The sequence below is a fragment of the Bubalus kerabau genome, chromosome 1 (genome assembly GCF_029407905.1).
Source record: "Bubalus kerabau isolate K-KA32 ecotype Philippines breed swamp buffalo chromosome 1, PCC_UOA_SB_1v2, whole genome shotgun sequence".
Taxonomy (NCBI): Eukaryota; Metazoa; Chordata; class Mammalia; order Artiodactyla; family Bovidae; genus Bubalus; species Bubalus kerabau.
This window is the reverse complement of record NC_073624.1, coordinates 264,911,337-264,926,313: the sequence shown is the minus strand read 5'-3', so window position 1 is coordinate 264,926,313 and position 14,977 is coordinate 264,911,337. Positions and strand designations below refer to the sequence as shown.

The 14,977-nt window shown below is 39.4% G+C and overlaps 1 protein-coding gene across 6 annotated transcripts in view; it reads left to right on the top strand.

The window, feature by feature from the left end:
- The window catches only part of ELL2 (elongation factor for RNA polymerase II 2), a 72,841-nt gene that overhangs the window by 15,323 nt on the left and 42,541 nt on the right, over window positions 1-14,977 (top strand). For 4 of the 6 annotated variants that reach the window (XM_055565193.1, XM_055565160.1, XM_055565188.1 and 1 more), the window contains exon 2: window positions 5,851-5,898. The exons of the other annotated variants lie outside the window; for them this stretch is intronic. Coding sequence is in view for 2 of the 4 variants with exons in the window: in XM_055565160.1 (XP_055421135.1) it covers window positions 5,851-5,898 (48 nt within the window). In the remaining 2 variants the exon portion in view is untranslated. The remainder of the gene's footprint in view (window positions 1-5,850; window positions 5,899-14,977) is intronic. 6 annotated transcript variants of the gene reach the window in all.

Here is a 14,977-nt window from a genome sequence, read left to right as displayed (position 1 = left end):
TGGTGAGGAAATGTGTAATGTTTTAAACTGTGAGTCCTTTCTCAGTTGGGCATTCATCCCCCAAGTACTCGCCACTCCTTGTTGCTTTATACCCAGTCTCTTACCTGAGTCTTTGATTCCTGATTCATCCAAAGGAAGGCATAGCTGAGGAAATTAATCTTAAACTTGAATGTTAAGTGATTAGTGTGGATTGGCAAAATAGTGTTAGGGAAGTTATGCCAGGTTGAAGGAACAGGTAGGAAGTAGAAATATAGAGGAAAGCGTTTACAAAACAGACTGAAAAAGGTTAACAGTGCTGAGCCACAGTTGGGAAGTAAAAGATGAGACTGGTTGGTCCTATAGTTGGAGCTTCTGCTTTCTGTGTGAGGAGTTGTTTTGCTTTGATAGAGCCCCTTCAAAGTGGTATCTGAGAGAGCTTCTGCTAGCTGTTTGAATGAGGAGCATTTGGAAGGAATTGAAGGAAGGGAAGAATTGATGCTTTTGAACTGTGGTGTTGGAGAAGACTCTTGAGAGTCCCTTGGACTGCAAGGAGATCCAACCAGTCCATCCTAAAGGAAATCAATCCTGAATGTTCATTGGAAGGACTGATGCTGAAGCTGAAACTCCAATACTTTGGCCACCAGATGAGAAGAACTGACTCATTTGAAAAGACCCTGATGCTGGGAAAGATTGAAGGCAGTAGGAGAAGGGGATGACAGAGGATGAGATGGTTGGATGGCATCACCGACTCAATGGACATGAGTTTGAGTAAACTCCAGGAGTTAGTGAAGGACAGGAAGGCCTGGCATGCTGCTGTCCATGGGGTCGCAAAGAGTCAGACACAACTGAGCAACTGAACTGACTGAGGGAAGGGAGAAAGGCCTTTGTTTAGGTGCTTGGTAACAGTGGAAACAGTGTCAGACTTTATTTTGGGGGGCTCCAAAATCACTGCAGATGGTGACTGCAGCCAAGAAATTAAAAGACGCTTACTCCTTGGAAGAAAAGTTATGACCAACCTAGATAGCATATTGAAAAGCAGAGACATTACTTTGCCAACAAAAGTCCGTCTGGTCAAGGCTATGGTTTTTCCAGTGGTCATGTATGGATGTGAGAGTTGGACTGTGAAGAAAGCTGAGCACCGAAGAATTGATGCTTTTGAACTGTGGTGTTGGAGAAGACTCTTGAGAGTCCCTTGGACTGCAAGGAGATCCAACCAGTCCATTCTGAAGGAGATCAGCCCTGGGATTTCTTTGGAAGGAATGATGCTAAAGCTGAAACTCCAGTACTTTGGCCACGTCATACGAAGAGTTGACTCATTGGAAAAGACTCTGATGGTGGGAGGGATTGGGAGCAAGAGGAGAAGGGGACGACAGAGGATGAGATGGCATCACTGACTCGATGGACATGAATCTGAGTGAACTCCGGGAGTTGGTGATGGACAGAGAGGCCTGGTGTGCTGCGATTCATGGGGTCGTGAAAAGTCGGACACAACTGAGCGACTGAACTGAACTGAACTGATTAGGGGCCTGGAAGCAGGCTAGGAACTTTCAAAGTAGAAACTGAGCTTGATTTGAGGGTGTCTGGGACATGTGTGTGTATGCATGCTCAGTCATTCAGTCATGTCTGACTCTTTGCCACCCCATGGACTGCTGCCTTCCAGGCTCCTCTGTGGGATTCTTCAGGCAAGAATACTGGAGTGGATTGTCATTTCCTCCTCTAGAGTCTGGGGCGTGTTGGCCCCAAATGATGATTGAGAGCCCTGAGCCACCTTTGCTTCGTGTGTGTGTGTGTGTGTGTGTGTGTGTGATATTCAGACCTTCAGCACATTTTATTTTTTCTTGGGAATGTCTGCTCATTCCACCATCTCCTGTTTGCTCCAAATGAAGTCATACTAATTTAAGCCTTTATCACCAGAGTGTTCCTAAATGAAACATTCCCTGGAGCCTATATCTAATCCTTTTCCCTAGCCCAGATTCATCTCTGTCTATCTTTCTTACATGTGACTGAAAGAGCTGCTTTCCCTGAAGCAATTTCTTTTAGGAACTCACTTTCTTATTCCAAAAATCAGAAGAGCCTCCAATCGTTTATCCTGTCAAAGGCAAGACTTAAAGGCCACCCCTAAAGGAGTAATGGAGGGGGTTAAGGCAGGACTAGTTCACAGGGTGATAAACCTATGAAATTCTGAGATGGGAAACTTAAATTACTGTCCTATTTATGAAGTAGTGGATAGAAGTTAAAACCGAAGACACATTTGGAGGTCAAGAAGAGATTAGCCAGGGATCACCAGGTCCAATTCTCGTCCTTTATGTCCTGTTTCACATGTGAAAGGAAGCTGCACACATCCAGAGATCTGCCCTCCATCCACACATCACCCATTCCTGTCTCCTTGCTTTTTGCTTAGGGCACTCCTTTTCCTTGGAGTTTGTCTTTTCAGAATTGCTAAAAAAAAAAAAAAAAAAATCCATCTTTTCCATGAGCCTTTTCCCTTTTCTAGTATCTCTTCTAACCTGTACTTTTCTCCTTTTTGAGAATACTTACTGCACCTCCCAGCAGTACTTAACCTAGTATTTAATTATTTTCAAATGTTCTCCAACTAAAAAGTGAACTGTGCACAAAGGAGCAAGCCCCCAAACTTTTGGATCTGCCATAGCAGATATGTGTGGAGCCCAAGATAGTAGGAAAAAATAGTATGGCAAAACAGGAAGATTAAGTCCTAGATTACGGTCCCAGCTCAGTTATTAATGGGACACATGGCCCATTGTGGTTATGTAGCGGAGGTAGGTGGGCAGCCCTGGTGGCTCAGAGGTTAAAGTGTCTGCCTGCAATGTGGGAGACCTGGGTTTGATCCCTGGGTTGGGACGATCCCCTGGAGAAGGAAATGGCAACCCACTCCAGTATTCTTGCCTGGAGAATCCCATGGACAGAGGAGCCTGGTGGGCTACAGTCCATGGGGTCGCAAAGAGTTGGACATGACTGAGCGACTTCACTTTCACTTTCAGATGGGCAGCAACTGGATTATCTCCGGATTCGGAATTCTGGGATTCTAGTAGTGTGTGACTGCCTAACTGAATATGGTGAGAGGAGAAGGAGAAGAGACTCTTAAGTTAAATTTACGGTTGTAAGTCTGGAGAACCAAAAAGAAGCAACCTGACCAGACAGTAGGAAAGAGGTGCCAGTTTGGTGAGGGGCAGCGGTAGTTTGTTGTAGTTGAGTCACTCAGTCCTGTCCAACTCTTTTGCGACCCTGCAGACTGTAGCCCACCAGGCTCTTATGTCCATGGAATTTCCCAGTCAAGAATACTGGAGTGGGTTGCCATTTTCTCCTCCAGGGGATTTTCCCGACCCAGGGACCCAATCAGCATCTCCTGGAGAGTTTGGCAGGCAGATTCTTTACCACTGAGCCACCAGGGAAGCCCTAGGGGTAGTTTGCTGCTACTGCTGCTAAGTCGCTTCAGTTGTGTCCGACTCTGTGCGACCCCATGGATGGCAGCCCACCAGGCTCCCCCATCCCTGGGATTTTCAAGGCAAGAACACTGGAGTGGTTTGCCATTTCCTTCTCCAATGCATGAAAGTGAAAAGTGAAAGTGAAGTTGCTCAGTCGTGTCCAACTCTTAGCGACCCCATGGACTGTAGCCCACCAGGCTCCTCCATCCTGGGATTTTCCAGGCAAGAGTACTGGAGTGGGGTGCCATTGCCTTCTCCAGGGGTAGTTTAGTGTTTGCCAATTTTACTGTCTCTGAGAGTTTCTAATACAAATATCCTAGGCAGTGATAAGTTGCAATTTTTGGAGAGATGCCAGGTTGAGGAATCCTGAAGAGATTCAGAGTCATCACCAAACAGGCAGGGTGAGCCTCCAGGAGAGAGTGGATACAGCAGAGGAAAGTGAGGGCACTAGCTTTTGAAATGAAAGGCGTGATTAAAGGACTAGGAGGACAGGTGTCTGCAAGTGTGAAGAAGCTGTGATGTCCAGTGGAGAAGTGAGCAGTTTGAAAGCTGAGGAAAGTTTGCATTTGTTTGACCAAGAAGAATTGATGAACTTGATAGAGAAGTTCAAATTCCAGTGATGAGCTGAAGATAACCTCCCTTCAAGGAGTCAGGAAGGAAAGTGTCAGAGGAGATGTTTAGGGTTTGTGATTTGAAGAGAGAGCAGGAGGCGGGGCTGATCTAAGTATTCTGGAAGCTAGGACCTCTGTTACCTAAACTGGAGGACCGCCTACTTCCCCACATGAAGGGAGCCTCCCCAGGGCTTCTGCAGGCAAACTGACTTCTGGTAGAGGGTTAGCTGTGGAATGTACGTTTGGGTGAGGCTTTCTCCCTTTAAGGAAATTCAAATTAGCATTAATCTGTATTTTATATTTTCATAAAAGACCATGAATTAGAATGAATCACTGCAAAAAATTGTCTCCCACACCAAGAAATTTTGTCAACCAGTAGTACTTTGATTCTGCTGATAAGTCTAAAGTTAAATTATCTTTACGGTGGTAGAACAATAGTAATAGTATCTATTATGTTTTCTCCAAAAAGATGTTTATCTATTTTTATAAATAATAATAGGGCGGTTAATGCTACCAGTTGATTTTATATTCAGATGATCTATCTTTTAAAGTACTTATCCTTTCCTTATTTCTCTCTAGTTTATTGTGATACTGATTAGTAAACTTTTAAATCTGCAGAGTTTTGGGAAGTAACTGATAGCAGTAGTTAATGTGGAGGGGCTAGGGAGGGGCACATGGGTGCTTCTGTATTTTACTTTAAGATAGAGTTGAGACCAGAAACCCCTGCTTCTGTTTTTGTCCATTGAATTTGGATATGAGGGTATGAAGACTAGCTGATGTATTACTATTAAAATGTTATCCAAATCTGATTTCCCCGTGAAGTTCTGTTACCAATTTGGCGGAGCATTCCCATAGTAGTGAACCAGTCCCATACTGATGATTTTGGGTACAGGAAATTATGCCTGAGACTATGGTAGATATTTACAATTACAGCTTTTCTTTTAAATACATAGCTCTATGAGAAAATATTAAAAGTTAGGAAGAGGACAAAGTCATAATAAAACATTGTTCTAGAAATTATATTCTCCTGATGAAAAGCTTGTGATAGAACTGGTTACTTGTTTGACCCTCAACTAAAAACTCATCTCTGGTAAAATGTGAGAAAATGAAGGAAGGAGAGGGTGGGATATACAGACAGAGTAACCTGGAAACCTAGATACTATGTGGAAAATAGATGGACAATGGGAGTTTGCTGTATGACTCAGAACTCAAACCAGAGCTCTGTAACAACCTAGAGGGGTGGGGTGGGGAGGAAGGTGGGAGGGAGGTTCAAGAGGGAGGGGACATAGATATTCCTATGGCTGATTCATGTTGATGTCTGGCAAAAACCAACAAAATACTGTAAAGCAATTATCCTTCAATTTTAAATTAATTTTTTAAAAATGTGAGAAAATGGAAACCACAGTTCATCCTCAAATATTTTAATTTTATACTAGCATCCTGTTAAGGTTTTGCAAGATTCCTTTAATTATCTCTAGCTTTCCTCCACCTCTTTGAAAAATATATTAAGAAACTAAGCAAGACTATTTTTTCATGTAAAATTGAATTAGTACACTAATCATTTTTTGCCAAATCATGTTAGTCATTTTCAAAAACCTGATTAGCTACACTGCCAAAAGATACCTGGTTGTACTGTCAATAGTGCAGTGTCATTTATCAAGGCAGCTTAATATAATGACATATAAACCTAGGTATGTCATGGAAAGGTTTTCAGAGACTACAGCACTGATCAAATGCATAGATTTAAAGGTTAAACGTTTAGTTCTGTGTCCAGTAACCAAGTTTGATCTGTTTGTTTCTTATGTTTCTTTTAATAGAATTTAATTCCTTTTCGACCTTCAATTCAATTCCAAGGGCTCCAAGGGGTGAGTACTCTTATTTAGCAAAAAATCTAATCTTACACAGTATTACATTTAACTCTTAAAACTTGTTTTCACCTGTGCCTCTTAATATATTAATAATGTCAATCATATTTTGTGAACTTTGTGACTAAATGTAAATTTATGATACTTTTAAGGCTTGAGTTATCTTCTTGATTTATTTAAAAAGTAATTCAGATACAGATATTGAGAGTAGTTATTTCCAAGTCATAGCTAGTTGATCTTTTAACTTTTTTTTTGAAATGTAACATACATCATAGTATTAAGAGATTATATTTTATTTACCACAATTAAGCAACTGAAAAGAATCATTAATTTTAGGCAAGCTATGACTATGTGATTGTTGTTAATATGAACAAACTTTTGTTGTCTATGGCCTTTCTTCCTTTGATTGTACATACTAAGAAATAAAATGTATATATAGAAAATTGGGTTTTTCCAGTACACGGAATAAACAAAGTATTGTCTGTTTTATTGCTGCACTTAAAAGTATAATAAGTGATAACGCCCAATAAAATGGACTGATGAATTTTGTATTTGTAATAGATGATAAACTTCACAGGAGTAGTGTCAGTATTATTTCATAATTATTATTATTACTGTTTAATATTAATAAAATGGTAGACTCAATCATTCCATCACTTAAATTAATATGCATTTCTAAATTTGTCTCTAATACTATCTATAGTATGGAGATTTGGACTATCTGTAAATGGACTTTAGAGCTGTAGTGAAAAGGCAACCTGAGGGGGAAAGATCCTGTTCCTGCTTATTATAAATCTATATACTTGAGAATTTTTATGTCACAAAATGCAAAAATTCAATGTGAATAAATACAATCTTTTTAAACTTAATAACTTGAAAACATTTCAGGAGTCTAGAGATTAATTGTATCATTCAGCACCAACTAAGAGTACTTCTAAATCTTGTGAAATGCTAAGGTGAAGGAGATGTTTGTGTGTGGATGTCAGAGGTTTGCTTCTACATGGTAGCTTTATAATGAAGTCCTCTTTTTTTCTCCCCCAGTAACTGAGTGTTTATGAATGGGATCCTAATGGGAACAATTGTTCTTCTGAATTTTGTTTTATGGCTTTTTAGATGGTCTTTACTGCTGATTCTATCTTGAGATACTAGTTTTGGTTGTTCACTTAAGGCTTCTTGAACTTTCTTACAAATTTCCGTGGCATCAGTAACATCTGAAGGCAGGAATTCCTGAGCTCAGCCAGGCTGCCCATTTCAGTGAAGGGTTACCTGGGAAGAGAGGACAATACTCAGGGGAGGAGAGGAGGGTTTGAACTCCTTTTCCCTCCCTAGCAGCTGACAGCTTGTTTGGTGTCTGCTTCTTCCCTCTTCCCATAATTCTTCCAGTTGGGAAGTGGAGGCCAGGGAAATGCAAGTGAAGAATATTTTCTTAGGAGGGACTAGGTTAGACTGAATAACGAGGAGCCAATATGTGTAGGCTTCCAAGCTCTTGATTCAGAAATGTAGGTTTTAGCAGTCTCAGAAGGAATATGGCTTGTATGGCATACCTGTTAACCCCAGGCCCTAGGCACCATTACCAAGCAGGGAGTTTCTATTTGAAACTTCAGCCCTCCTTTTCTGAAATCTGCTACCCACCTCCCCCAAACTTTCCTAGTTTTCCAGGCTTCCTCAGTTTATCTCTGCTAGCTCCATTCTCTCTTCCTACTCTATTGTCTGAGTAGAGTTCACTGATAAAAGTAATTTAGATATAAATAACTGATGGGTTTAAATCTTAATGGGCATTTGAATTTTAACAGATAAGCTTTTAACCAAATGAGTGGTTGCTGGAGTTGGAAGGCTGGGAGTGTGGGGGAAGGGAGTGCCCCAGAAGGCACTCAGAGCTGGAGGACACTGGGTCCTACCTTGCGCATTCTGGGCTCTGTCTTCTCCGACCCCCACCCCCCACCGCAGTCCCCTTTTTATTATTCTAACTGGGAACAAAATATATGGACTCAGCATTGTTTCAGAGCCTGCAGCTGCATTCCAGCCTCCCCTCCCCCCTTCTCTTTGCAGAGCCCTCCCCGTCCCTCTGGGACTGGGTAAAAACAAAGAGTCATTGCAGGGGAGGGAGTGGGTTGGCACAGCCCACAGGGAGGACACAGAGCCACAAATGTGAGGGTCTTCTGTACAGTGTTCCTCTGTTTTTCTTGAGAGCCATGGTAATTTAACATTGCCGGTACTGATTGCTTTAAAAACTCTCTAAAGAAGTATCCTTAGAGAGTTTTCCTATGTGGAAAATGTTTAGGACTCAAAATTGGAAGGTTTTAACTTAGATTGCCCACAAAAGGGTTTTTCTTAATGAGAAATTTTAGTTGTCTTCTAATATAGGGTTCCAGATGCTTTGAAAGTTTTCCTAGAAAGAATGTGACAAATCTAACAAATGTATAGTCTTTACATCAAATGTGATTGAAAATGTAAATTAACTATCATGACAGTGTCCTGTGTAGATATATTTGAAATAGAAATGAAATGTCAATGCATCATTTTAAAAGTGAACATTTAGTGTCGAGATTATTTCTTCTTTCCCTGATACTAAGCACTGCATGGTTATACTGTTTCTTGTTACTAATTATAGGATTTTCCCCCTTCTGTTAGAAAGTCAGAATTTGGGTCTTGGCAGGTTAGCTTTTAAGCATATTTACTTTTGTGCCTGAACATGTTCTCTTAAAGTTTTCTTCTAAAAAAAAAAAAAAAGAAAGAAAATGCAGACTGGACCATTAAACAAAGTATAGCAATATGGTCTTAAAGAGGAAAATTCTGAGAATCATTGATTACCTGGATTTTTATCATCACAGTTGGGCAGCATAAAAAATGTAAATTGTGTCTTTCACACTTCATCTCACCCTTTACTCTCTGTGGAAGAGAGTACTCAGGAAATTGAATGGTCGTTGAAGGCATTTTATGAATTCTGAAGAGACGAAATAACTGTTAGGAGCAGTTGACTATGTTTTTAAAACTCATGAATATCAGGAGCTGAATAAATCAGCTTGAAATACCTTGTTGATTTTTAAGAGTATGGCTCAACCAATTATCCTCATGGTTCTAATCCATACCTAGGATACTCATAACTAAAGGTTTACTATTGCCTAGTAAATGCATAGAATTATGCCTTTTTGTAGAAAAGATAGAAAAGGTCGCTTTTCTAATTGATAGAAAAAGCTGGTAAGATTCACTACAGTCCTGAAGTGTTCGAGTTGCCACATTCACAGGGGTATATTGGCATAACGCACACAGTTTCCAAAAGCTGCATCCTTATTGTTGAGCAAGCTTTATCTAAATCAGGTTAGTTCTGTATCATATTTTAACTAGAAAACGTGGTAGATGAAAATTTTCCAAAAATGTGTGTTCCAGTAAAATTTTAAAAACTAATTACTGTGTATTTTTATGTTTGTTGAAAATTTCTTATCTAAAGACACAGCTGAAGGAGACAGCTGTACTGCCTAGGTCTTTACACTGCCAAGGAGAATTCTCCCTACACTGCACAGCTCTCAAAGGAGAAGTGCTGGAAGCAAGTTAACTCGGTATTTTCAAGTAATGGCAGTTGTTGCTGATGCAATTATCTACTAACATAATTATTCAATAAACTATAAACAGGTACCTAATCAGTGGGTGCACTAATAACTTTATTGTTCCATTTGTCTCTTATCGCACACATATTCTTTTAGTCCTTAGTGATGCCAAGTACTTTGCTTAAGTGCTTAGTGTGCAGAGATGCAGGCATGGGTAAGACATAGGCTTTGCCCTCAGGGAACTTGTGACAAACACATACAGACTAAAACTCAGGAAAGAATTAATAATGTAGGACTTAATCCAGACCTTCCTCTGTAGAAACAAGGGACTCTCAGGAACAATGCTTATGTATTTCTGATTGGTATGAATCAGCATCTTAAAGCAAAGGTTTCAGAAAAAACAAAATACTGTATCCTGGAAATAGGTTTATAAAATTCCAGAAGGTCTATTAAAATCTGTGTACACCCTCATACACAAAAAGGTATGTTTATAATTCAGATAGAATCTGAAATGGTAAGGTTTTCCACAGCAAATAATGGCCACGTCTGCTGGCCTGAGGCAGCCTTGCAGAGTGGACTTGCCTGTCTGTGGCACCAGGGACTCCTGTGCAGGGTATGATTGTCCCAGGGCGGTGAGAAAAATGTTAACTTTGTCACAGTAAATAGGATTCCAGACTTCAGTATTAACTCAGTATTTGTTATGAGAATGTTGTTCCAAAATTCTCTCTAATTTAATTGCTTGCTTCAGACTCAGCAATCCCAGAGGCTTTAGAAAGTAGAAGCTGCATGTGTAATTCAGAAATTAACCTTAAGATGACTGAAAATTAAAAAAATATTCTCTGTATGTACCACCATGTCATGTTTCCTATAAAATACTGAGTCACACACACTCTACCAAGAAGGAGCAATTAAGAGCCAGCCAAACAGGTTTTAAATGTATGCCTTCCAAAAACGCACAGTGACCTTCTGTGGATGAAATCAGCATTGAACTGCTAAGTTTGAAGGCTTGAATGGTGTTAGAATTTTTGCAGTAGAGACATTAACTCTAAAGAACAGAGTTGGATTTTTTTTCTTCCAAACTTAGGAAAGGATTCAGAAATATTTTGTTAATTACTTGTTTTCCTTTTGGGGGGCTGGAGAGAAGATTGGTTTTGAAAAACTAAATTATACAGTATTTGAAATTAGTAGGCAGTTTCAACCTACCTGCAAATACTTCCCGCAGACTACCCTTCTCTAATCTACTTGATACCCGGGAAGCAAAGATAACTATCTGCTTGAAACAGCAGCAAAGATAAAAATAAATCCCCAGCACTGCCATTCCCTCTTCGATGATACGCCTGCAGTCTGCTTTCCCTTGCTGTTTTTGGTTTGGCTAGTCAACTGGTTTTGCCAACAGTTGTGTTTAGTCAGTCTGCTCAAAGGTTGCTGACTAACAGCTTACCCTTACACATTCAGCTCTGAATGTAATTAATACTACAAAGATTGAATTTTAACATTAAAATTAAATTCTTTTGTAATGGCAGTTCTGGTTTAATTTTTTTTTTTAATATTACAATGGTTAACATGTGTAGATAACATTTTGATGTCTGTATTGAATTATACCTCATTAATCACACATTGGGCTTTCCAGGTGGCTCAGTGGTAAAGAATCCTAATGCAGGAGAGGCAGGAGATGTGGGTTCTATCTCTGGATCTGGAAGATCCACTGGAGTAGGAAATGGCAACCCACTCCAGTATTCTTGCCTGAAAAATTCCATGGACAGAGGAGCCTGGGGTTGCAGAGTCAGACATGACTGAGCACACGCACTGCAACCATATGTTAATTTACTAAGGTGTTAATACAATAATAAATTACCCAATTTGAAAGAAATATTTCACTTTGGTATATATCAGCGATCACAAAGGAGCTGAAGACTAAGTCATCCAGCTCTGTCCTTCATCAAATTGAAGTCACTTTGGAAAGCAGCTATTGGAACTATGATTGAAATCTGAACTTGCAACCAATACCATAAATGGCATTCTTAGCAGTTAGTTAAGCTTCCAATCTTCCTTCAGCAAGCTTTTGTGAATATTTGCTGTGTACCAGGCACCACGGTAAACAGGGTGTGGACCTTGAAATGCCAGCTCTTGTTCCTGACACCACCTGTTTGTCAATAAAACCTGCCACTGATGGCTTTGCCTTTTTGTTTCATTTCCCACCAAAAACTGAAACTTGTGAAGTTCAGTTGCCTGTGTTACATAGTCACTTTAACAGCACTCACTTATTTAAACTTGAAAAGTAATCATCTTTAACCATCCTATAATATCTACAGTTCTTATAGCTAATCCATCCCTAAATTTGAACCACAAGCAGTATTTAAATCTCTTTTGACCTCTTACTATGTGCAAGGCCTTATCCTTATAAGAACATGCTCTATTAAAAAGAAAAGCCAAAATTTAAAGCAGGAAAAACAGTTTAGCAGAATATGTGGAAGCCTTAGATTTTATTTCAAACAATATTTAACACAGCAACAAAATTACTATATATCACTGATTGCAAGACATTTCTTAACCTTTAACATCTTTGGAATTAGAAACGTATCTCAGCAGCAGCATCTTAGTGGTGTGTCATAGTTTGTCAGCATTTTATATTATGCAGTGGTACATAAAATCATGGACAGCCATACAGTTGGGCTGGCATCTTAGATTCAATTAACGATAGCAATGCAGTAGAAATATTTAGAGAGTTGGTGTATTCTGCAGTAAGATTTTATCTAACTAGAATCTTTTCCAAAGTTTTCTTTCCTGACCTCACCCTTGACAAGTTTGCTTATTAGCTCCATATGTTAGATAATGTGGAGAATTTATAGGGAAGGTAAATATTTATAACCATTCTTGAATTGTGATTTAAACTGGAAGGAACAAGAGTATGAAATTAAAATGTTCTCAAACTTATTTTTAGGCTAAAATTTTTAACTTATAAAAGTAATTTGCTTTGAAAACAAGTTTAGAAGAAAAGAATTTTACTGACTTAAAGACTTAAAAAGCCCATATAAATGCTTTGAGGCTAATGAATTTGCCCTTACCAGGCTAGGAATTTTCAAAATCTGTCTTAACTAGTCTTATAATTTGTAGTATATTTAGCATAAGTGCATAGTCATCAATTATTTTGTTTATAGACTCCAGTTTTTTTTTCAGTATTTTTATAACTAAAATTTATTGAATATTTATTATGTTTTAAGACCCCTATTCTAAGCACATTTACACGTGTTATTTTCATTTAGTCCTCGCTAGGATGCCGTGAAGCACATACTCGTATCCTGCAGGTGTATTAACTCTGGCTTTAAATTTAAACCACTTGGTAAAGCTCACACCATTAGTGAGTGAATGAACCTGCACACAGTCTAAGCATCTGATTCCAGAGCCTGTTTTCATCACTGCACTGCCTTGCCTGCCTATAATAAATGTTCAGTGAGCATTTTATTCTCACATTCAGAGAAACATTTGTTGAGTATCTCCCCAGCCAGGAAGAGAGAGTCAGGGAGGGCTCAGAGAGGTAGGGAGGTGTGGCAAATATTCCCACCATCTTAAGGAACTTGAATTTCACCTTGGAGATCAGTGCTTCTTATCTATAAAATCTCTCTAAGGGTCAATGTGGAGAAGGCAATGGCACCCCACTCCAGTACTCTTGCCTGGAAAATCCCATGGGCGGAGGAGCCTGGTGGGCTGCAATCCGTGGGGTTGCAAAGAGTCCGACACGACTGAGCAACTTCACTTTCACTTTTCACTTTCATGCACTGGAGAAGGAAATGGCAACCCACTCCAGCGTTCTTGCCTGGAGAATCCCAGGGATGGGGGAGCCTGGTGGGCTGCCGTCTATGGGGTCACACAGAGTCGGACACGACTGAAGTGACTTAGCAGCAAGGGTCAATGATGAGGTCTGGAAATTTGGCTTTTAAAAATTCCCCCCCTAGATTTCCTTGTAATAGCTAGGTTCACTGTGATTAAGAACATGAAAAGAATATGCACAGACGCAGGTATGCATACATTCTCTTTTTTGGACAAGGTTCATAACTTTCATCATTTTCTGAAGGGGACCACCAATCTCCCCAATACAAAACTACTATAATAGATGCTTTCAGCACATTTAGTAACCAGTCACAGGAAGGAAAAACATTTTGCTTTGTGACCCTTTACAGATACAGGTGTACACATTCAAACAGCTAAAAAAAGTTTCACAGCACGTTATTTATCCTTTACCAATATATTCTGACATGTTCTATTCTATTTCAGTTTAAAAGATCCTGGTCGCAGCTTACTAAAATTATGTCATAACTTGCCAATGGGTCACAGTCTATAGTTTAAAAAACACTACAAGAAATTATCGTGATGTCACTCAGTCGTGTCCGACTGTTTGCGACCCCATGGACTGTAGCCTACCAGAATTCTCCGTCCATAGGATTTTCCAGGCAAGAGTACTGGAGTGGGTTGCCATTCCTTCTCCAAGGGATCTTCCTGACCCAGGGATCGAACCCGGGTCTCCCACATTGTAGGCAGACGCTTTACCCTCTGAGCTACATGCCCTCTGCATATTCTGACATGTTCTATTCTATTTCAATTTAAAATAATCCTGGTCGCAGCTTACTAAAATTATGTCATAACTTTTCAATGGGTCACAGTCTATAGTTTAAAAAACAGTGCATGAAATTATCATTTCCTTTTTTTTTTTTTTTAAATTTTAGAAATTTTAGCCAGGGAGTCATGTGACCAGATATGCATTTTAGTTTGTTTATCCAGTAGCTGCCTTAACTTATATTGCTTATATATGGCAAGGAAGGAAAGGGAGGCGTCAAGGATGGCATCATATTTATGATGAGCATTTCTTTGAATGGTGAGGCTATTATTCAAGATCTAAAATAGATGAAAGAACACACTGAGGCAGGAGTCATGGAGTGTTTGGTTCAGGACGTGCTGTCCTCGAGGTGTTCAGATAGTAACTCTGTACCTCGTTCTGTCAAGATGGATCTGTCCAGGAGACATTGGTAACGGGGGGATTTGGAAGAAACGGGTTTTTCGAGAAACAGTTCGAAAAGACGTTTTATAGGGCTTAAGTATACTTGACAGTCCAGTAGTGAGAAGAAAAAAAGATGTATTAATAGGTGGAATTCTGTTATTAAGGTCTATTAAAAGTTACTTTTTTTCAATTGTTAGGCAAACTGGTTTAGTTATGAACACACGAGTGTTGATACTTTTAATTCTTAACATTTATGAAATTTGAAGCTCCTTTTGCCAAATTTTGTTCACACTCATTAAGAACAATGACAGGCTAATAGAGATAAACCGTGGCATATTGATTATCGAAGAGTACACAAGTAAAAAGCAGTGACTTAGAGCTCTGTGCAGTACGGCAGTGAAAACTCTTAAGTGGGCAGAAGTCTACATATGGTATGACACCATGTGTATAAGTTTAATAACAGGCAAAATCAAACTGTATTGTGTAGGTACACATGTGATTAAATTATTAAAAACAATAAAGGAATGGTAATCACAAAAGT